The following is a 22,752-nucleotide window of genomic DNA, read 5'->3' on the forward strand; positions in this document are numbered from 1 at the left end:
CGATGACATCGACAAATTGACAATTCGCCCTGAAAGTGAAATACACACATCTCAAAGGTCATCAGAACGTGACCCCTTATGTGCCTAAATCAAAGTATTTACAAGTGTTTGATGACCCTCAATTGGAAAAGTTGTCAGAGACAGACATGACCCTAGTGATGTTCAATCAATCAGAGATGACACCAGTTGGAGTCAGACGAGTGCAGGTCCGTAACCCGAAAAACCGGAAAAAATATTCAGTGGAATTTGTAGTTGTCGACCAAACAGTAAAGCCTATCCTAGGAGCACGTGTGATACAGGCCATGAATCTGATTGCTGTGAATAAACATAACTTATATCCGAAAGCTGAGGCTCCGAAGGAGGAGTCCTACAGGCATCAACAACCGACAACACCATGTTTGAAGGACTTGGGAAGTTAGCAGGCAAACTCCACCTCGAGGTAGACCCCACTGTGCCACCTACCAAAATACCAGTGAGACGAATACCAGTGTCATTGAAAGATAGGGTCCAGGACGAACTGATGCGACTAACAAACCTTGGTGTGATAACACCAGTTACCACCCCAACAGACTGGATTTCATCGATTGTGGTGGTTAAGAAGCACAATGGGAACTTGAGACTCTGTATTGATCCCAAACCGCTAAACAAAGCACTCAAGAGGAATAATTATGCAATGCCGACAATTGAGGACATTCTTCCAGAGCTAAACAAAGCACGACTGTTCTCAGTAGTAGATGCCAAGGACGGGTTCTGGCATATTGAGTTGGATGAGGAAAGCAGTTATTTGACATTTGGCACGCCATGGGGCCGTTATCGGTGGATAAGAATGCCTTTTGGTATCTCCCCAGCGCCAGAAGAGTTTCAACGTAGGCTGGATGAAGCACTGGAGGGTCTAGAGGGAACCAAGGCAATACATGATGACATCGTTGTGTTTGGATGCGGTGACACTGACGCAGAGGCAAGGCATGATCATGACCGGAAACTCCATGCTTTGTTCGACAGATGCCGCGAGAAGAATATCAAACTGAACAAGGAAAAATTAAAGCTTTGTCTAAGTTCTGTCACATACTTGGGCCACGTAATCTCAGAAAGAGGTTTAGAAATGGATCCGGCGAAGGTCAAGGCCATCACTGAGATGCCCACTCCCAAGGACAAGGCAGGCATACAACGTCTACTGGGAATGATCAATTTTGTGCAAAAATTCGCACCACGGCTGTCTGAGCTGACTTCTCCTTTACGCGACCTTTTGAAAAAGGACTCTGAGTTTGTTTGGGATGAGGCTGTACATGGCCAAGCATTTAGTGAGATAAAGGCAACACTATCCGACACTCCGGTGTTGAGGTATTTTGACCCAAAGAAACAGACAATATTACAGTGTGATGCATCGGAGTACGGGCTAGGAGCCTGCCTCCTCCAAGAAGGACACCCAGTGGGGTATGCGTCAAGAGCGCTTACGGCTACCGAGTGCAACTACGCCCAGATCGAGAAGGAGCTGCTAGCTGTGGTTTTTGGAATGACAAAGTTTGAGCAGTACACATATGGAAACAAAGTGATTGTCGAGTCTGATCACAAACCTTTGGAGATTATCCACAAGAAGAACTTGTTCAGCACTCCAAAGCGATTACAACGGATGCTACTCAATCTACAGCGGTTTAACTATACAATTATCTACAAAAAAGGCACACACATGTACATGGCTGATACATTGAGCAGGGCATTTTTGCCGTCAACTGATGAAGAAAGGCGAAATATTAGTCACAACATAGAAGTGGAACAGGTAAATGGTGTAAAGCATCTGGCAGTATCACCCGAGACTTTGTGTAGGTTACAACGAGCCACCAAAACTGATACCAATCTTGCAGAGCTAATGTGTGTCATTCGCAGGGGCTGGCCGGACAGTATGGAACAACTTTCTCTAGAAGTAAAAAAATACTTCCCATTTCGAGAGGAGCTAACGATCCAGAACGGGTTGGTCTTCAAGAACGACGGTGTCATAGTTCCATTCTCGGAGCGCCAAAACATGATAGAAAGGGCGCATTCCAGTCATATCGGCCTTCAGGGATGCTTGCGAAGAGCGAAGGAGTCGTTATATTGGCCAAACCTGTATTCAGATTTTGAAAAACATATTCAGGCATGCAAGACTTGCAATACTTACTCAGCTGAAAATAGCCGAGAGCCCATGATACTACACGAAACCCCGAATCGGCCATGGGAGAAAGTAGGTGTGGATTTGTTCCATACAGCTGGAAAAGATTACCTTCTCACTGTGGACTGCTATTCTGATTTTGTTGAGATTGACCGCCTCCATGACAAGAAGGGCAACGAGGTCATCAGAAAGTTAAAGTCTCATTTCTCGCGGTATGGGTTACCATGCATAGTAATGTCTGACAATGGTCCACCATTCAACGGAAAACAATTCTCAGATTTTTCGAAAGAATATGAATTCCAACACATCACTAGTTCACCAAGATATCCACAGTCCAATGGTAAGGTGAAAAATGCGGTGAGAACTGTTAATCGAATTCTGGAAAAATCAAGGAAGGATCGACGGGACCCTTATCTTGCTATTTTGGATTGGCGGAACACGCCAGGAGAGATAGTGAAGTCATCCCCAGTGCAAAGACTGTACGGTAGAAGGACTAGGACTTTGCTTCCATTAACAACGCCATTATTGGAGCCAAGCACAATTCCTACGTCGGAGACAAGGAAAGACATAAACCAAAGAAAAGGAAAAGAACAACATTACTACAATCGCGGCACTAAGGCGTTAGCTGAACTAATGCCTGGAGAAACGGTCAGAATGAAACCGACAGAACCAGGGAAGGAATGGACTAAAGCCCGTGTAAAGGGAAAAGTCAACATTCGATCATACAAGGTTCAAACGGAAGAGGGTTCGACTTATCGGAGAAACAGGCGTCATCTCCATAAGACTCCTGAAGTTTTCACAGAGGATGATGGTCAGTTAAATGCGACACCAGAAGGAGATGTTCCAGACACACCGAATGTCAACGAGGACCAGGCACCTCCCACTACTGACCATGAGGAGCCACATGCAGAGTTCACGCTCAGGAGGTCCAATCGTGAAGTGAACAGACCGAATTACCTGAATGACTATGTGTGCATCTTGAATCGCGACCGAAAACAACAGTGAAGTGCCAAAATACACGTGTTTATCTAATGTCTAGTCAGTAGTGTGTTTGTTAATTTAAAGATACTCTACGTAATCTTTATGTGAATCTCTGAATCATACAGAACACTTATCTAGTCATATTGTAGGTTGTTCAGACATTGTTCCAAGGACTTTCCAGATCACCTAGTAGTTAGTTTGTTAAACGTTTATAGTTAGTTGTTGTGTTAATAAGTCGGTTAGGACAGTGTAGGTCAAATGGCACAACCGCGTTTGTAGTGACTGTAAGTAAGGGAAACTCTGAACTAAATTAAAGTGCTAAACGAGGGGAATGTGACGATAGTTATCGTATAAACTTTAACATAAGTAATGGTCACCCCCATTCTGTATAATGAGTGCTCCCTTGTTGTGTACATGATAACTACGTCATCAGTTTGTGTGAAGACCATGCCTGTTTTACAATGTGACGAATACACCGGCACCTGCCGACTCAAGTTATTAGCATCAAATCTGGTTGTCTATTCAAGCTTGAACGACGCTACAATGATGTTAGATGTTCATGTAACGTAGTGAGAATGACCATGTAGCTTTTTATTAGATTGTACACATCAGCAAATATAGATCAATATTGAAGCGCTATCAGGAGAGGGGTCAGCGGCGCTTATTTCACCTACTGCGAAATCACCAATCTAATTGAAACCTAGATGAACGGAGTATCAAGATTTCAATTCGATTGCGAAATCACAAGCCCCTGTCACACTATAAATGACAAATGACTTGATCTTTTTTGGGGGATTCCAGGTCTTTTCGGAATTATTTGAAATAAGAAAGCTGTTAAGGCAACACTAGACCTATTACAAATGTCGTATTCTGAACAAAAACTTTCGATAACAAAACTGATTAAATTAAACTGACGAAACATGAGTCGGAACGGTAAAAAATATGCGCGAAATTCAACCTGAAGTGGGCACGTGTGGTAAAATACTCATACGACCTTTTTCAACGTTACTTCTATGAAATGGTTATTCGATACAGTTTCTGTTTTTTTTTTTGTTTCTGTTGGTGTCCTTGTTGTGTGTTTGTGTCGCTCTATATGGCTCTAATTGTTGATAGGCCGTTAAAAATAAAATACAGTCATTACGCTTGAAAGGAGCTAGGGGTTGACCTGCGATCTTGACTCCGATAACTTAAGGTACTTTGTACTAGATCAGGTAACCACTAGAAAATACACATGGAAATGAGTGCTGTCAAAACTCAACAGCATTTCCTTTTATCTCCTTGGACAAATATTGTCTGTAGCAGTCAATAGGAAAATGTTGATAAGGGATATGTTATCTGAACAGACAGAATGGTGTTGATAATCGGTAATAAAACATTAGAAGGAATGAGAGACTGTCCTTGCGCAATTATTGTATAGTGAGAGATTGTAATGTAAGATGACATGTGAGTTAATTTCAGAAAACAGTTTATCTTCGTTAATAATTTACAAGAGTTAGTTTCCTTTGATTGTGCATCTCTTTGCTTTTTGACGTCATTGTGAACTCTTTAGTATTGAAACATAAACCAGAGCTAGATTAGGAAGCCATGATGCAGGATATTGTAACGAGCTGTTTTTAAATGTTTCGAAAAATTGTGAGGCAATAAACATGTTTTATTATGATAATGTTATATAATAAGCCATAACAAACCCTGGTAATTGTCACGATAAACATTAGCATACATAGTGGAAATAACTTAATTATACGGTAAAGAAACATTATATGTCAGTTTATATTATACGTCGTGTCATTGTTATCAAGTAACATTTTATGTCAGGTCAGTATACAAAAACAAGTATATTTCCATTTCATAAAGTCCTTTATTACCATGTTGGGGATTAGATTGTCATACAATATAATTATTATATGGAAGCAGTATCGGGCACGTTTTTGTTCTCACCCAGACCTTGTGCATGCAACGCTCTGTATAGTTTTAATAATGAATGTCCACCGGTATTATATTTATTATAGTCAGAGACCGGTATATACCTATTATAGTTAGGACGTTAAACAAAATAAACCAAACCAAACCTATTATAGTCAGAGATAGAACAGAGTAAAATACATAGAAAAGTAGCCGTTCAATCACTGACACATATTTAAAAATTAATTAGTTCACCGGAATAAGGTCTGTATGAATAGTCCACATTTTCTGAAGCGATAACTGTGACCATCCACTGAATAGCATATGAATAGGGCGGTGGGGTACTATTTAATCTGTTGTTACTAAAAGTAGGTCACAGTGCATACAGTGTACGGGCTTTATATGTAGACCAAATCGTCTAGGTTTTGTATGTATTGTTTAAAAAGGAATATGTGTCTAGTCATTCACCATATTGGATTGCAGTGTAGAAGTCCCAAAATGTCTCACTTTTAAAAAATATAACCTACATACAAAGATTGGACGTGATAAAAAAAATATTCGACAATTTTTTTGTTGTCATTTAGATTAATGATATAGATGAAAGGAGAGGAAGAACGCCAACCATTTAAGCTACCTGACCACCGGCCAGTTCAGTTTCACTACTAAACTACGTCTTTGACTGCCGGGACACACAATACATCCTTTACCATATCTAGGGATTTCAGTTGGGTGCAGGTATACAGTAGAGAAAAATACAACGAACTAAGCGGGAGTCGAACAGACCACCTTTAAACTCTAGACGGCGGCTCTAACTACCATGGTATCGTCGTTATGCAAAGTCCAGTTCCGCTGCTCCATGAAAATGAACATCAGCTGTAGATTGAAGGCTTACACAATTTAAGTTTACTGATAAAAAGGTATTTCCTGTTTCCCTAATTGTTACAGTAAAGTGTAACGATATTTTATCCAGAAATTGAGTTTTCATATTTCGTACTATTATTACAACCAGTCATCAAATACATTGTGTTGACGATCAGAACGTGCGTACATTAATTACGCATTGAATAATATTGCAGGAACTGATGCCGTTATTGAAATTTAATCAGTGGAATGGAAATATAATAATAATAAAAAAAAACCACTGCACACAATATATATTCTATTACATTTATAAGTAAAATAAAATGATGGATGTGTTATTAGTTTAAGAAAACCACGCAATGCACTTGTATATTATATGCATAATACGTTATTCATGTACCGGTATTAACTTGTATCTCCCTCATCGCGTACCTCTCGATATAGTACACAATGGAAGCGACCGATTAACAATATATACACATAAACACACGTATCTGTATTATATACCACTTAACTAAGTAGTCGTCACAATTGGAACTACATTAAGGTACAACAGAGAAGGTTGACCCCTAACTAATTTATGGGAGAACATGTAGTTGTAACGGCGTGGCTTTGGGATCAAAATCATTAGAAGCATGACATGCTTTAATTACACATCACAAAATATTGGCGAAGTGATACAATTTAACCACTGTCTTTAAGTTACTATGATGAATACAATGCACACAATACCAATGCATATACAATTTGAAGCGTATTCTTATTTCTCTATAATTTCATTGATAGTATTTTACAGGAATAGTATCTAACAGATGGTGGTTTATAACTTCTCACCAAAAAGGTAGATAGGGCATGTATAAGAGAACTGCTGACAGGATGAGTTTTCTATTAGCTCACCTGCCCGAAGGGCAAGTGAGCGTATGCCGTGGCGCGGCGTCCGTCGTCTGTCCGTCCGTCCGTCCGTCCGTCCGGCATCAACTTTTCCATTCAAGCAACTTCTTCTTAATAACCAAAAGGCCCAGAGACCTAATATTGGGCCTGTAGCATGCTGGGGTGAAGGGCTACCAAGTTTGTTCAAATGAATAACGTTGACCTTCATTCAAGGTCACAGGGGTCAGAAAGGGTAAGATCTTTAAACAACTTCTCAATAACCAAGAGTCCAAGGGAGTTGATATTGGGTCAGTAGCATGCTGGGATGAAGGGCTACCAAGTTTGTTCAAATGAATGACCTTGACTTTCATTCAAGGTCACAGGGGTCAGATATGCTAAAAAAAAATAACGACTTCTTCTAAATAGTCAAAAGACCAAGGGACTTGATATTGGGTCTGTAGCATGCTGAGGTGAAGGGCTACCAAGTTTGTTCAAATGAATGACCTTGACCTTCATTCAAGGTCACAGGAGTCAAAAAGGCTAAAATCTTTAAACGACTTCTTCTCAATAACCAAGAGTTCCAGAGAGTTGATATTGGGTCTGTAGCATGCTGGGGTAAAGGGCTACCAAGATTGTTCAAATGAATGACCTTGACCTTCATTCAAAGTCATAGGAGTCAAAAAGGCTAAAATCGTTAAACGACTTCTTCTCAATAACCAAGAGTCCCGGGGAGTTGATATTGGGTCTGTAGCATGCTGCGGTAAAGGGCTATCAAGTTTGTTCAATTGAATGACATTGACCTTCATTCAAGGTCACAGGAGTCAAAAAGGCTAAAAAATTTAAATGACTTCTTCTCAATAACCAACAGTCCCAGAGACCTAATATTTGGCCTGTAGCACGCTGGGGTGAAGGGCTCTCAATTTTGTTCAAATGAATGACCTTGACATGCATTCAAAGTCATAGGAGTCAAAAAGGCTAAAATCGTTAAACGACTTCTTCTCAATAACCAAGAGTCCCGGGGAGTTGATATTGGGTCTGTAGCATGCTGCGGTAAAGGGCTATCAAGTTTGTTCAATTGAATGACATTGACCTTCATTCAAGGTCACAGGAGTCAAAAAGGCTAACAAATTTAAATGACTTCTTCTCAATAACCAACAGTCCCAGAGACCTAATATTTGGCCTGTAGCACGCTGGGGTGAAAGGCTCTCAATTTTGTTCAAATGAATGACCTTGACCTTCATTCAAGGTCACAGGAGTCAAAAAGGCTAAAATCTTGAAACGACTTCTCAATAACCAAGAGTCCCATGGAGTTAATATTGGGCCTGTAGCATGCTGGGGTGAAGGGCTACCAAGTTTTTTCAAATGAATGACCCTGACTCACATTCAAGGTCACGTCGATCAAGTATACTTAAATCTTTAAATGACTTTTAGTGAAAAGCCAAAGTGCAAAGAGACATTATATTGGTCCTGTAGCATGCTTTCAAATAACTGCAGGATCCATATATGAAAAGATCACTGCATTGCAGGTGAGCGATTTGGGCCCATTGGGCCCTTGTTGAAGATATATTTTATGTTTCCTATCTTTGATATATATATTTATCAATATATGTTCATAGACGTAACGCCTTCGGTTAAAACTAGAAATATCGCTAGAAAGAAAAACTCGTCTCAGCAGTGTTGTATAGCATATGCTTCGTTATACATGTACTGGCGTTCACTGGTATCTCTCTCATCGCGTGCCTCTCGATATACACAATAGTAGCAATGCTTTAAGCACACATACACCTGAACACGTGTTATATAAAACAGACACTCTGCGAGCCATTGATTAAGTAGTCGACCCAGCTGACAACAAGTGCACTAACCATTTTCATAATGTACGGGGGATTTGGACCAACATTTCACTAGCGATCCCTTGGGTTTGCGGAGAGTAGGTTAAAAATAGTTCAAATGCGATTGGGTCCCTTGTACGTCATCGGTTGTGAATCACGTTTTTAATTCAAGGACTGTGACTAGGTTTCTACAGCATTTACAAACGACAACGTCGGTGAGTTCAAACATGATATCGCGTAGGACGGTTCTAGGCAGAAAATACATTGTGTTAGCAGTTGATTTCCTAAACCTGTTTTTATTTGGCGGTTTCGCTTTCAACATGTCAGTGTTAAACCTGGAATTTCTTCGTGTTTTTGGGGAAAGTAAGGCAAAGACGGCCCTTGTACAAGCTGTAGCAGTCGGCACAATGGATATCGCAGGTCAGTAAATACAAATATAAGAATGACAGGTGATTTATTTACAGCAATATTAAAAAAACATACCATAGTAGGCATGTGTGGTCCCTCTGTTATACACAATAAAGTTAGCCCTAATCAAACCTTGAATATCGATTTGCACACTTTCTACCAAAGTCGACTAGAAATCGGCAAAAGCTCCCGACTATTACAAGGAGACTAAACACACAAAGCACTCACCACACGCACGGGAAGCCTCTCTCAATGACATTAGCTGTTGATACGACGTTAACCAAATAAAACCAAACCAATTTTTAGCCCACCATCTGATTTAGTCAACCATCATCAGATGGTGGGCTATTCAAATCGCCCTGCGTCTGTGGTCCGTCCCTCCCTCCGTCCGTCCGTCTATAAACAATTCTTGTTATCGCTATTCCTCAGAAAGTACTGAAAGGATCTTTCTCAATTTTCCTATGTATGTTTCCCTTGGTGCCTAGTGATGCATATTACATTTTGAGACCAATCCAAAAACAACATGGCCGACAGGCAGCCATCTTAGATTTTGACAATTAAAGTGTATTATCACTATTTCTCAGAAAGTACTGAAGGGATCTTTCTCAAACTTGATATGTAAGTTCCGCTTGGTCTACAGTTATGCATATTTCATTTTGGAACCAGTTGGAAAACAATATGGCCGACAGGCAGCCATCTTGGATTTTTACCATTGAAGTTTGTTATCTCTATTTCTCAGAAAGTACTGAAGGGATCTTCCTATAATTTCACAGGTAGGTTTCCTTTGGTCTCTAGTTATGCATATTGCATTTTGGGACCAGTTGGAAAACAACATGGCCGACAGGCAACCATCTTGGAATTTGACAATTGAAGCTTGTTATCGCTATTTCTCAGAAAGTACTGAAGGGATCTTTCTCAGATTTCATATGTAGTTTCCCCTTGGTCCCTCTTATTGCTTTGGTTTGGTTTGGTTTATTTTGTTTAACGTCCTATAACAGCTAAGGTCATTTAAGGACGGCCTCCCTTGCTCGGGACATGCATGCGTGTGGTGAGTGCGTATGTGTGTTTTGGGAGGCTGCGGTATGTTCATGTTAAGTCTCCTTGTGATAGGCCGGAACATTTGCCGATTTTTAGTGCTACCTCACTGAAGCATACTGCCGAAGACACCCAGCAGCACACCCCACCCGGTCACATTATACTGACAACGGGCGAACCAGTCGTCCCACTCCTTGTATGCCGAGCGCTAAGCAGGAGCAGCAACTACCGTTTTTTATCACACATACTTTCACCGCACACATGTGCCTAAAGACATGGGAAGCCGTCCTTTAATGCATTGTATTCCAGCCATACAATCTGCAGAATGGACAGCATGATACAACGTCATCACATTCCACGCCGACTCTGAAGTAACTTTTATTAGGTCACCTGAGACGAAGTCTCAAGTGACCTATTCTAATCGCCTAATGACCCTGGCTGTTAATAGGACGTTAAACAAAAAACAAACAAACATTTTGTCCGTCGTCGTCGTCGTCCGTCGTCCGTCGGGCGTCCGTAAACATTTTACATTTTCGACTTCTTCTCCAAAACCCCTAAACCAAATTCATTGAAATTTGGCAGAAAGTTACTATGGCTGAAGATCAATCAAAATTGTGAATTATATGTTCTGATGACCTTCGATATGTGTGTATTTCACTTTAAGGGCGAATTTTCAATTTGCCGATGTCATCGAGGCAAACCATTTCGTTACAGCATGCATCTTTGGCAAACCATTTTGGTACAGCATGTACTATATTTTGTGGGACGAAATGACTTGAAATAAATTGACAGATTATGCAAGTTATGAACTTGAGTCATGCTAATTCGGACATATAAAATTCACATCCAAGATTCTGGAAGTAGTCATTTGATTGACTAGTCCAAAAGGTCATCCTGACGTGACCCCTATTGGGATGTTGTTAGATGTTCATGTAACGTAGTGAAAATGACCATCTAGATTTTAATTAGATTGGTTGGATTTGTATTGGAATTCATTCTAACCTGGTTAACATTATCAGCATGGGATAACAGTTTGATGGAATGCCCATTTTGGCCCTGACTGACCCCCAGGGGATGAGGGGCGGGGCTTAAAAGGGTCAAATTGACTGAAATTTCAAAAATCTCAATACCTATATAAGATAGAATCAAATACTTTTCATAGAAGGAAGGGTTTTATGGTGTTTTAATCAAATTGTGAATTTCATGACCATGGGGTCTCACGTTTGCCCCTTGGGAGAGGGTAAACTTTGCTATAGTTTATATAGGGAATTCATATTTTTGACAATCATTTTGTTTTATTTCTATTGGAATTCATTCTGACTTTCTTAAAATTATCAGCATTGGATGACAGCTTAATGATATGCACATGTTGGCCCTGACTGACTCAGAGGACTGATGTGTGGGGCCAAAAAGGGTCAATTAAATTAACTGAAATATTTCAAATCTCATGTGACCGTTAAGGCCCGTTGGGCCTCTTGTTCATTATAGGTTTTATTTGTGGACAAAGTATAAATAAGTATGGAGCCAGAATAACTGGCATGTGTGGAGGGCTACTGGCTTTTCTCGGACTATCTGCTTCATTCTTCGCCACAGGAATTCCATTCCTCATTGTCACCATTGGTGTTGTTGCAGGTCAGTAGATCTCTTGAAATCATTTGATCATTCTACCCGAATTGTGTTACATTTTTAAAAGGTGGTATTTTTGTAAACACAGTTGCTTGCTTTCCTGATACGTTATCTTTTGTACACAATTTCATTACGATATACTTTGCTTGCTATTTCTTTACGTTCTCTCAGACCACCTAGACACGGTAAGTTGATACCCCTTCCAGTTAAGTTAAACTTGCAACAGGCGATTGAGTACTTACAGCCAACCTCAATTTATCTGTCGAGCAAAAGGAAATTAGGAAAATATTGTTAAAGTTGCTACAATTTACCTTACTAGAGATTATGTTGTAAATATGGGCCAGAAATGCACAAATGTCAAGGGAAATATAAATAAAGACAAAAACAAATCGTCAACGAGAAATTGAGTTTTACAAACAGGACCCCCTCCCAACAAACACCCTGTGAATATTGTTAACGGGTTCAAGTGTGTTGAGGAATAGAAGCCATTAAAATATTACCTGTTGACCTCTTTTTCTGCATCATTCTTCATTTATAATAATATTCACGCATTGTCACAAATAGCGAGTTTAATGATTTACTTTTATTTCCTCTATCGCGTCGTCCCGATATATATCCGGCCTATCACAAGGAGACGTAACACCAACATACCGCAGCCTGCCAGGGCACACATACGCACTCACCACACGCATGCATGTAGCACGCACGGGAGGTCGTCCTTAAATGACCTCAGCTGTTAATAGGACGTTAAACAAAAGAAACTAAACCAAACATATCACTATCCTTTACGGACGACGGACAAGGTGATATTGGACAAGTTCTTCAGTCCTTCAGACTAGAGATTTAAAATAATAGTTATTAATCATGCTTAATGATCAACAGACAAGAACAACAGTCAGATCGTGTGCTGTCGTGTACTAATATATTCATTTGCTTGGCAGGTTTCGGCTTTTCTTTAAGTTTTGGATCTTGTTTTACATCAATTGGTGAATATTTCGACGGGAGAGCAAAGTTTATTGCAATATCAGTTATCGGCACAGGATCTGGATTTGGTGCAATGGTGTTCCCGTACCTTTTGACATATCTGGTCGAGCTATATGGATGGCGTGGATGCATTTTAATTGTAGGGGGGTTAATGGGTAACATGATTTGTTTCTTCGCCGTCTGTAAACCTAAATCAGTAGGTGTATCAACCAATAATTATAAACTTACATCTGTGGAGGATCCTGACGGAAAGCAACTTCATGCGCCACTTAATGACGATAAAGTCAATAAGGAAGAGGACGATACAATCCAATATACCTGCACCGAAAAGTTAAAAATGCTTAGTGGAAACATTATTTTCATCATATTCATTTTCGGAATTTCTTTGACTCTTTCTTCATTTGGATCTGCATTGATTTACATGCTGGAATTCCTTCAGACAAAAGGATTCAACGAGCACGAATCATTATTATTGTATTTCTATATGAATATATCAACCACTGTAAGTAGGTTGATACCGGGTCTATGTATTCAAGTGCCAGCTATGGATGGACTAATCGTATCCGCGATCTTTTCAAGTATGAGCTGTGTGACAGGTGTCGGTTTAGTTCTATCAACTGCATACTATCAACATGTGATTTTTATATGCGTCTTCGGGATGACTCTTGGTTGTGGGAACACGGCGCTGTCAATGACAACGATGGAAATTATTGGACTAGACAATTACGCTATCGGAATGGGAATCCTTACACCAGTTATGGGTATTAGTAGTATCTGCGCTGGATTTGTATCAGGTATGTGTGTAAATTGCATATATATCAGAACTTCGTTATAAAAATGTGAAAAATTGATTTCATCATATTCATAGATTAACGTCCTATCAACAGTCAAGGTTTTCAAGGGTTAGGACTTAAATTGCAAATGAAAAATTCAATTAGAAAGCAGAAGTTGTAAATCCATTGCATTAAAAATGCGATTATCAAAATATAAAGATAAAAACAAACAAACATTAATTGCTAATTTCAGCAGTTTTTTTCCTATCTAAATATCTTTAAAACTGTTATAGAATAAATGACCATTTGGATTTCAGGTTGGTTAGTAGATGTGACAGGTTCACACAGTGCATCTTATTATAGTCTGTCTGCTGCTCATGGCGTGGCTGTTTGTCTGTTCATTCTGGCAGCCGCACTGAGGAAATGTAACCGGAAGCCAGGCCAGCTTTAGTGACACAAAGTGTTTTTGTTACGTAACTTCTTGGATTCCAAAGGTCAGAGACCTATATACTAGGGATTCGAAACATCCGCTTTTCTCGCAGTCACGACCTCACCTATTGTTCTCATAACCGGAAGTATATTTAGCACGAGATCTAGCGAGACCAAGCGCTGCGGCTGCGCACTAGGTGGATATCGGAGTTGTTTATATTAGTGACATGTGCCGTGCCAAGAGATGGCGACGGCTGTCTGTGCACATGTGTCACCGCGTTTGGCCGAGATAACTTCACACTGGCGACAGTTATACCTGTGCACTGTAAAGTATATCGGCAGATGTCAACAACGATAATTAAGTAGTGTCTAACCGAAAAAAACACCATTTTCCGTTAAAGATTCATATAGAAACATATGGAAAATGTCGTCTGATTTTCTGCCATTAGACATCATTGCTTGAATGTAGAAACTTTTGTTCTATTTTTGGTTCGTATGTAAATATTATTTTACGTTATGCATCGGAAATATGGGGATTTCATAAAGCACCGGATGTCGTAAGCGTACATTTGAAATTCTGTAAAAGAAATACTTTACTTAATAAGGTGCCTAAATCAACTTGCAATGACTTCGTTTACTGTGAATTGGGTAGATTACCATTAATTATTATGAGAAAATTAAGAGTGTTCAAATATTGTTGAAACAGTCGGATAATTTGGTATTGAAAACATGTCTTGATGAAATGGTAAATGAGAATGACGTGTGAATATGTGACATTAAGAATGAATTAGCAGCTTTAGGTATTGAGTATATGTTTTATTCTAATTCACCAGTAGACTATGCTTTTAAAAGCATAGAACAGAGATTGACCGATGTTACAAAACAAAACATGTTAACAGATATCTGGTTCGTCGAAAGGTGGATTATATATCGAAATCTGATAGATAGCCACTGTGTACAGGTTTAAACCTATAGAAACTAAATATAAATGTATGTGTAACATCCTCACACAAATTAAATATAGAGATAGGTAGACATAATAATATTACCCGAGGAAATAGAACCTGTAACAATTGTGATTTGGGTGACATCGAGGATGAGTTTCATTTTATTTTGATATGTCCATTATATACAGGTCTGAGGGTAAAATGTATAAAACAATATTACCACAAAAGACAATCTGTTTTTAAATTAATCCAACTATTATATGTTAATAATGTTATAGAGAGTTGTCAAATTTAGGTAAATATCTATACTTGGCTTGCAAAAGACAAAATTTATTAGTGTAGATAATTTTATATCGAACAGTTTTCATGTATATGTATGCAGCACTCTCCTGTACACATCTGTAGTTGTTTAATGTTACATATCTTGTATACCTATAGGCCTTAGTGCTTTTGGTAAATAAGCTTGACTTTGAAGACCCTAAACCTAATAAGAAATGAAATAGTCAGTCATCTGCACCCTCCACTAGACCAGTGATTCGTTGATTTATTTCATCAGCAGTTTTTCAGTATAAACACCAGCATTAAAACTATGCCTTTTATCTTTTTTAGAGATATTTCTTGCAAAAGTCTAAAGTAAAATGAAAAAAAAAATACTGTCATGTATGATGATTGATAATATTATATTATTTAGTATTGAAAACTTTGATAGTGCTTAGGTCATGTACCAATGTTAGATCTTTTCTTCTTTGGCTTTCTGAAAAAAAAATCAAGTTTAATAAGTATGATATATTATGGTATAGAATAGGCAGGGAAGCTTCTATAAGATTTAATTTTGAAACATTCAAATTTCAAATACCCTGTAGTAAATTCATATACCCCAAATGTTGATTAAACAGATTCGTAAATTTAAAATTAACCTAAAAACATATATATCTATAATTATATAAATCGGAATCATTTTTACACAAATGAATATATGAATGGACCCATTTAAGTTTAATTAGGGAATGAGGACACACCTGAGGGATTTTTGCCTTCCAGAGTACAGGTAAATATTTAGATTGTATACTGCACAGCATGCCTTTAGTGAACTCTAGTGATTTGTGGAAATGGACATGGCCAGCCTCAGGACAGGTGTTGACAATGAGTACACCTGTTGATTGATGTATATCTCAAAGGTAATAAGGGTGTGGTCAATGTCCCGTCCCTATGGTTTGGATGGAGTGGGGGAGCCCAGGTGATCACCATGACAATATTTTTTTCTGTAGACCCAGAAGTACAGGTACATACAGGTATACTCTACATATATTCCGAATGGACCCCCCCCCCCCCCCCCCCCCTTTGAGTTTATTAGATGCCCCATGACCAGGTGTTAATGTTTTTATCAAAGGTAAGGTGTGATCAATGCCCCAAAGGTTGTGATGGGGGGGGGGGGGGGGGGGGGGGGGTGATAGTATAGAAGCAGTTAAATAAATAAACATTATATGTAATTATAAACTAATATAACATAAAAATATAACTTTTTGATTTTATTAATTTCCCCCACAATACAATAAAATATATACCGCAGTATTTAATGTTTTGCCATGTGCAATACATATCACATCTATTATTCTAACACACTCATTCCTCGATCAATCCCTGCAATTCTGTATCAAATATCTGTTTTGAAACACTAAATGATTTACAAAAAGTATAATATTTGAGATCAATGTTAACAGAAGTCATGATTATACTATATAAAATTCTACAGATTTTAGCTATCAAATCACTAATCTAATTATAGATATGATATTACAGTTGAATTGAATATAAGTAATGGATAGTTTAAATTATATACACCTTCCAGTTAAAAACAAAATGGGCGATAGTATACCACAGTATATCTGCCATCTTTTTCTCTTGTTTTGTTTACTAATTTTCACCGGGCAATAACTTAATATTCACAATGAAATACACAACAAATTTCACTTTATGCGATAAAGTAACTATCAAGCAACAATTATTTGAAAACCGTGTTGAAATTGATCAATAAATAAAAAAGGAGTTTAACAAATAAACTGAAACCATGTAGCACTGTCCTTAACACCAGACATTCACAGTATAACCGTCATCTTGTTTTGATTACTAATTTTCACTGGGAAATAACTTAATATTCACAATGAATTACACAACAAATTTGACTAAACGCGATACAGTAACTATCGAGCAACAATTATTTGAAAACCGTTTTGAAATTGGTCAATAAACAAAAAAGGAGTTTAACAAATAAACTGAGACCATGTAACGCTGTCCTTAACACCATTCACAGTATAACCGTCATCTTGTTTTGATTACTAATTTTCACTGGGAAATAACTTAATATTCACAATGAATTACACAACAAATTTGACTAAACGCGATACAGTAACTATCGAGCAACAATTATTTGAAAACCGTTTTGAAATTGGTCAATAAACAAAAAAGGAGTTTAACAAATAAACTGAGACCATGTAACGCTGTCCTTAACACCATTCACAGTATAACCGTCATCTTGTTTTGATTACTAATTTTCACTGGGAAATAACTTAATATTCACAATGAATTACACAACAAATTTGACTAAACGCGATACAGTAACTATCGAGCAACAATTATTTGAAAACCGTTTTGAAATTGGTCAATAAACAAAAAAGGAGTTTAACAAATAAACTGAGACCATGTAGCATCGTCTTTAACACCAGACATAAGCTAACCAGCGTGGTAATCGCCGTGAAAAGAACGGTCACATGTGCAGTCTTTCGAACATAAAGTACGACGGAATACGTTTTATTCCCAATAAATTTCTAAATGAAACACCTGTTTACATAAAAAAAATTGCACTTACGTTTGATTCCCGTGATTTGTAATCGGACAATAGTCTTCTATGAGCTGTCATCATGCTGACCGTGTTTCAGGCGTACAAATGTACCTTCAATATGGCGTCTAAACAGTAGGAGCAGCAATGCACTCTGGGATAAATAAACTGAACTTCCGCTCGGCGGTGACGTTTGGTAAGCCAATGAGCTTGTTGCGAATCCCTTTAATATAGGTCTCTGCAAAGGTCAACAACAACGTCACTATGGCTTCTTATGTTGTTCCACTCTTAATAAACGAAAGCAATTTATTTCAATAGAATTTAAAGATCGGGTCAACATTTGGCCCCCACTTTAACAATCTAATTAAAATCTAGATGGTCATTCTCACTACGTTACATGAACATCTAACAACATCCCATCAGGACTAATTTCCTTATTTTTTTCACAATGTGTAGAGACATGAAAATAAACCAAGACCACACAAATCATTAGTCATTATTTCTTCAGATAGTAAGAGGCGACTTAATTTGGGATCTTATCTTTCCTCTTCTTTCTTAACAACTTTATTGTTTCTAACGTCTCCCTTGACAATGCCTCACTTTTGGCCTTTAGTGTTCGCCCCTGTGTCATTCTACCATTACGGTATATTTCGTGTCCGTGAAAACAATTAAGTATACCAGCGTAAATAAAGACTTGTAGAGACCACGGAAAACAGATTGATAATGTAAGAAGCATGAAATGTATCGATGATTAACAAATAATGACGAATAACAAGTTAAAAAATAATAAAAGACTAAAAAATTGTGATAAATGCTGCAATTCCACGTGTCACAAGGTCGACGTATAGGAAATTAAGTTTTTGTCATTACCGAAACGATATTGCTTTAATGCCGCATACGACGGGAGGTAACTCTTATATGCGACGTACACTTCAGCCAAAACGAAGGTCGAGTTATCTTTTCAATGTCAACCAAGCGAGCACATGGCGGCGGAAGGTCCCAGCGAGGATTGTGATTGTAAGTATTTCGAATCCAAGTCGTAGGTTTTCTCTTTGTCATTACCGAATGTTATCATTTTTACAACTGTGAAGGGACATTAGTGTAATAATTCTCTGGTAGAAAGATATTGTGGTGCAAGTTTGTTTTATGTGTTCAAATTTCCCACCTCACGAACTTTTTATCGCTTATATCACAAGAAATTAACAAAAAAGTCATTACCGAAACGGGTCATTACCGGAACGCCATTAGCGTTGCGGTAATGACGATATCGTTACGGTAATGATTTATTTGTACGGAAATACGCATGCGAAAGCCTTTTTTTTAAATAAGAAGTGTATAAATGAATATTTAGATAATTTTCTGTATCTTTAAATTGTTTTTAAATACAACACAAACATACATGTGACGTATCCAAATTTCATGACCAGAATCAAACCGCTAGAAATTGACATACAATGAAATAAATCACAGTTGTTTTCCCGAAATTAAAGACTTTTTTAAACGAGTAATTTTATTTGGTGTACATGTATACCACGAAATTCCTTTATTGGGTGTATACAAGAATGGTATTAATTATGTGTCAATGACAAGAAATTGGTTATGATAGAGCTTCTATTTTGGAGAATTTGAAACTACCAAATTTATTCTTTGCAAAAATACATGTAAGAAGAATTTCGATTCTGTTGGTATAACAATCCTATGACATAGTTTGTGGCGTCACTATACATTGTCTCACACACATAACTAAATACGTTATCCATGCAATGGTCATATATGGTTGAATATACCAATGTCCTCTCTTGAACTTAAAGACTTAAGTTTTGAAATAAATGTAAGTTTAAAATAAATTATGTTCTTGTTATTTATCAATCAATTGATATTCAAAATGATAAAGCGATATTTTCATATTTAATTTCAAATAATTTACGCAGGAGAATTGATAAAATTGATCACGAGCTTTCGGATCTAGAACGACAGTTTTATAGACTACTTGGCGTTAACATAACACAAGAAAGTAATAATGCCATCACTCAATGGTCAAGAATGGTGTGTGAAACAAAGGACAGGATAGATCACGTAAAAGACGATTTATCATTTTATAAACTTAAAGTGAAGCAATACACATTGAGCAAATAAGTAATAATGAAGGCTCTTAAAAAGGCTCTTACAAGTGCTGAAAGGTCAAAACGATGGAGGGAGAAGCAGAGAGCATCCCCAAGTAAGCATGCAATGTATCTTGAACAGGAGCGCAAACGATACAAGTGAAAGGCAGAAGGTTCGGTTCGATCACAAGCATTGCAGGAAAGTCAGAAAGTCAGAAAGAGAGAAAAGAAATGTAAGAGACGATGGCGAGAACATCAAAACACTAAAAGAAGAAAAGACAAAGAGATATTACGCGTTCTTAGAGAACAAACCCCTCCCTTATCCCAACCCACCAGAACAGAATCAACACAAGAAAGAGGACGCAAAAAAGTTAGGAAAGACAGGGCCAAATGTTATAGAGAAAACAAAATACTCAGAAGCAAACCGGAAATATGACAGATACCGCAAACGCGAAAGCAGGCGACACTTCAAAACTGACTCACCAAGATCAGAAGCAAGAAATCTCCTTAGAGGACAGAAAGTGCCACATAAGGTCAGAAAAACACTAGAATTTCATCAAGCAATAGTTGCTGGAATTAAAGAGAAATATAGAAACACCAGAAGCGACAAGAAGAGGCAACTCGTTGCTAATAGCATTAAATCAAGTTATATGAGAAAATATCGTCTTGGCAAAATAACTACGGAAACGTTCGGCTTTTCCGCAAAACGGCTTAGAATCAATAACCCAGGCGACTCTCTTGGCTATGTCAGAAAGCCCAAATTGAAAAGAGTTATGGAAAATATACAAATAAGAGTGAAGAATTTCCTAGAAAGAGATGACTGCACCCGGATAAAAGCGGGAAAAAAAGAAACCATAACGAGACTGACAAGAGATCCCAGAGGGATCTTGGCGCCCACCATTGAATGATCTTCATAGGTTCCATGTCAGATTGATCTTTTCTCTACTTTTCCCTTCATTTTACTAATCTGTGCAAATTGAGACATCTCTCCAGTACTTTTCAAATAAGGGAATCCTAGCTATATAAGAAATTTGAGATTTAACGATAATGGCTGTTTGTTTGCCAGTTTTTTTTCAGGACAGACTGGTCCAAAAATGCAATACAAGGGACCAAGGGGAACCTACTTATGAAATTTGAGAAAGATCCATTCAGTACTTTGAGAAACAGAGATAACAAACTTCAATTGTCAAAATCCAAGATGGCGGTCTGTCGGCCATATTGTTTTCCAATTGATCTCAAAATGCAATTAGCATAACGACGCACCAAGGGGAACCTCCATATGAAATTTCAGAAAGATCCATTCAGTACTTTCTCAGAAATAGCGATAACAAACTTCAATTGTCAAAATCCAAGATGGCTGCCTGTGGGCCATGTTGTTTTCTGATTGGTCTCAAAACGCAATATGCATAACTAGGCACCAAGGGAAACCTACATATGAAATTTCAGAAAGATCCATTCAGTGCTTTCTCAGAAATAGTGATAACAAACTTCAATTGTCAAAATCCAAGATGGCTGCCTGTCGGCCATGTTGTTTTCCGATTGGTCTCAAATCGCAATATGCATAACTAGGCACCAAGGGGAACCTTCATATGAAATTTGAGAAAGATCCCTTCAGTACTTTCTGAGAAATAGCGATAACAAACTTCAATTGTCAAAATCCAAGATGGCTGCCTGTCGGCCATTTTGTTATCCGATTTGTCTCAAAACGCAATATGCATAACTACGCACCAAGGGGAACCTTCATATGAAATTTGAGAAAGATCCCTTCAGTACTTTCTCAGAAATAGCGATAACAAACTTCAATTGTCAAAATACAAGATGGCTGCCTGTCGGCCATGTTGTTATCCGATTGGTCTCAAAATGCAATATGCATAACTTGGCACCAAGAGGAACCTTCATATGAAATTTGAGAAAGATCCCTTCAGACTTGGCAATATCATACTCTATGTTTTGCCGATTAAGACCGTTTTGGGTGATGACTCCTTCCATTGCAGATAGGGACACGTGTGTCTGCAAAATACACGATAACCTTGATATGAAAGCCGGCAAAGTTCGTGCCTTAAACATATTCACCACAAGTGATTTAGATACACTTTGCTCTCAGATTTGCTGTGGGACAGGACAAAAAGAGTGCATGTACCGAGAATACAAAGACTGTGAGATTAAATCTCTACAAATGCTTGATTTCAACCCAGGAACTCGGACAAGTTGGGGGAAATGGGTATCTAGGAGAAAGGAAATAGAAAAGAAGTGACCAGGAGGGGAGAAAAAAGTCGTGAACATAACTGCAACAAAAAAGAGCACAGAGTATGGGACATATGAACATCTAGCACAAGAATTCGAAACAGACTTAAAGAAAGCGTGTAAACACATTTATAATATACGCCACCAATACAAAGCATTGAGAGACCTTAGAGAACATTTGAGACCTCAGGAAATAGTTATCCACATGGATTTTTCTGAAAATTATGGATGCAAATACAACAAAGAAACCCAAACCATGCATTTTGGCGCCAACCAAAGACAGGTGACACTCAATACGGGCATTGTGTATACGCACAAAGATAGCGTACCATTCTGTACGGTCTCAGATTCTCTAAAGCATTCACCACCGGCCATTTGGGCTCACATCCTTCCAGTGCTGTCGTCCGTGATAGGAAGCGCTGCTGAACCAATCAGCCATTTACATTTCATCAATGATGGCCCATAGCACTTTAAATCGGCAAAAGTTCCGGCCTATCAAAAGGAGACTTCACATGAACATACTGCAGCCTCCCAAAACACACATACGCACTCACCACACGCATACATGTCGCACGCACGGGAGGCCGTCCTTAAATGACCTTAGATGTTAATAGGACGTTAAACAAAATAAACCAAACCAACCAAATCCAACTACTCAGTATCGGTCAAAAACGAACTTCTTTTTGTTTTGTTCTCTGATTTATAAGTTGAACATCACAGAAGGATATTGGAACTTTCTCGAAGCGGGTCATGGCAAAGGACCAGCCGACGTAATC

General features: G+C 38.3%; 1 protein-coding gene across 1 annotated transcript; it reads left to right on the top strand.

The window, feature by feature from the left end:
• The first annotated feature begins 394 nt into the window (after nucleotides 1–394).
• Nucleotides 395–3,151, top strand: LOC117340679 (uncharacterized protein K02A2.6-like). Its single transcript, XM_033902443.1, has one exon. The coding sequence runs from the start codon at nucleotides 395–397 to the stop codon at nucleotides 3,149–3,151; it is 2,757 nt and encodes a 918-aa protein (XP_033758334.1).
• The last annotated feature ends 19,601 nt before the right edge of the window (nucleotides 3,152–22,752 follow it).

This window comes from Pecten maximus, chromosome 13 (genome assembly GCF_902652985.1).
Source record: "Pecten maximus chromosome 13, xPecMax1.1, whole genome shotgun sequence".
Classification (NCBI taxonomy): Eukaryota; Metazoa; Mollusca; class Bivalvia; order Pectinida; family Pectinidae; genus Pecten; species Pecten maximus.

Bases quoted from the DNA above. Each gene is read 5' to 3' on its own strand.
- LOC117340679 (XM_033902443.1), top strand. From the start codon at position 395: ATGTTTGAAGGACTTGGGAAGTTAGCAGGCAAACTCCACCTCGAGGTA.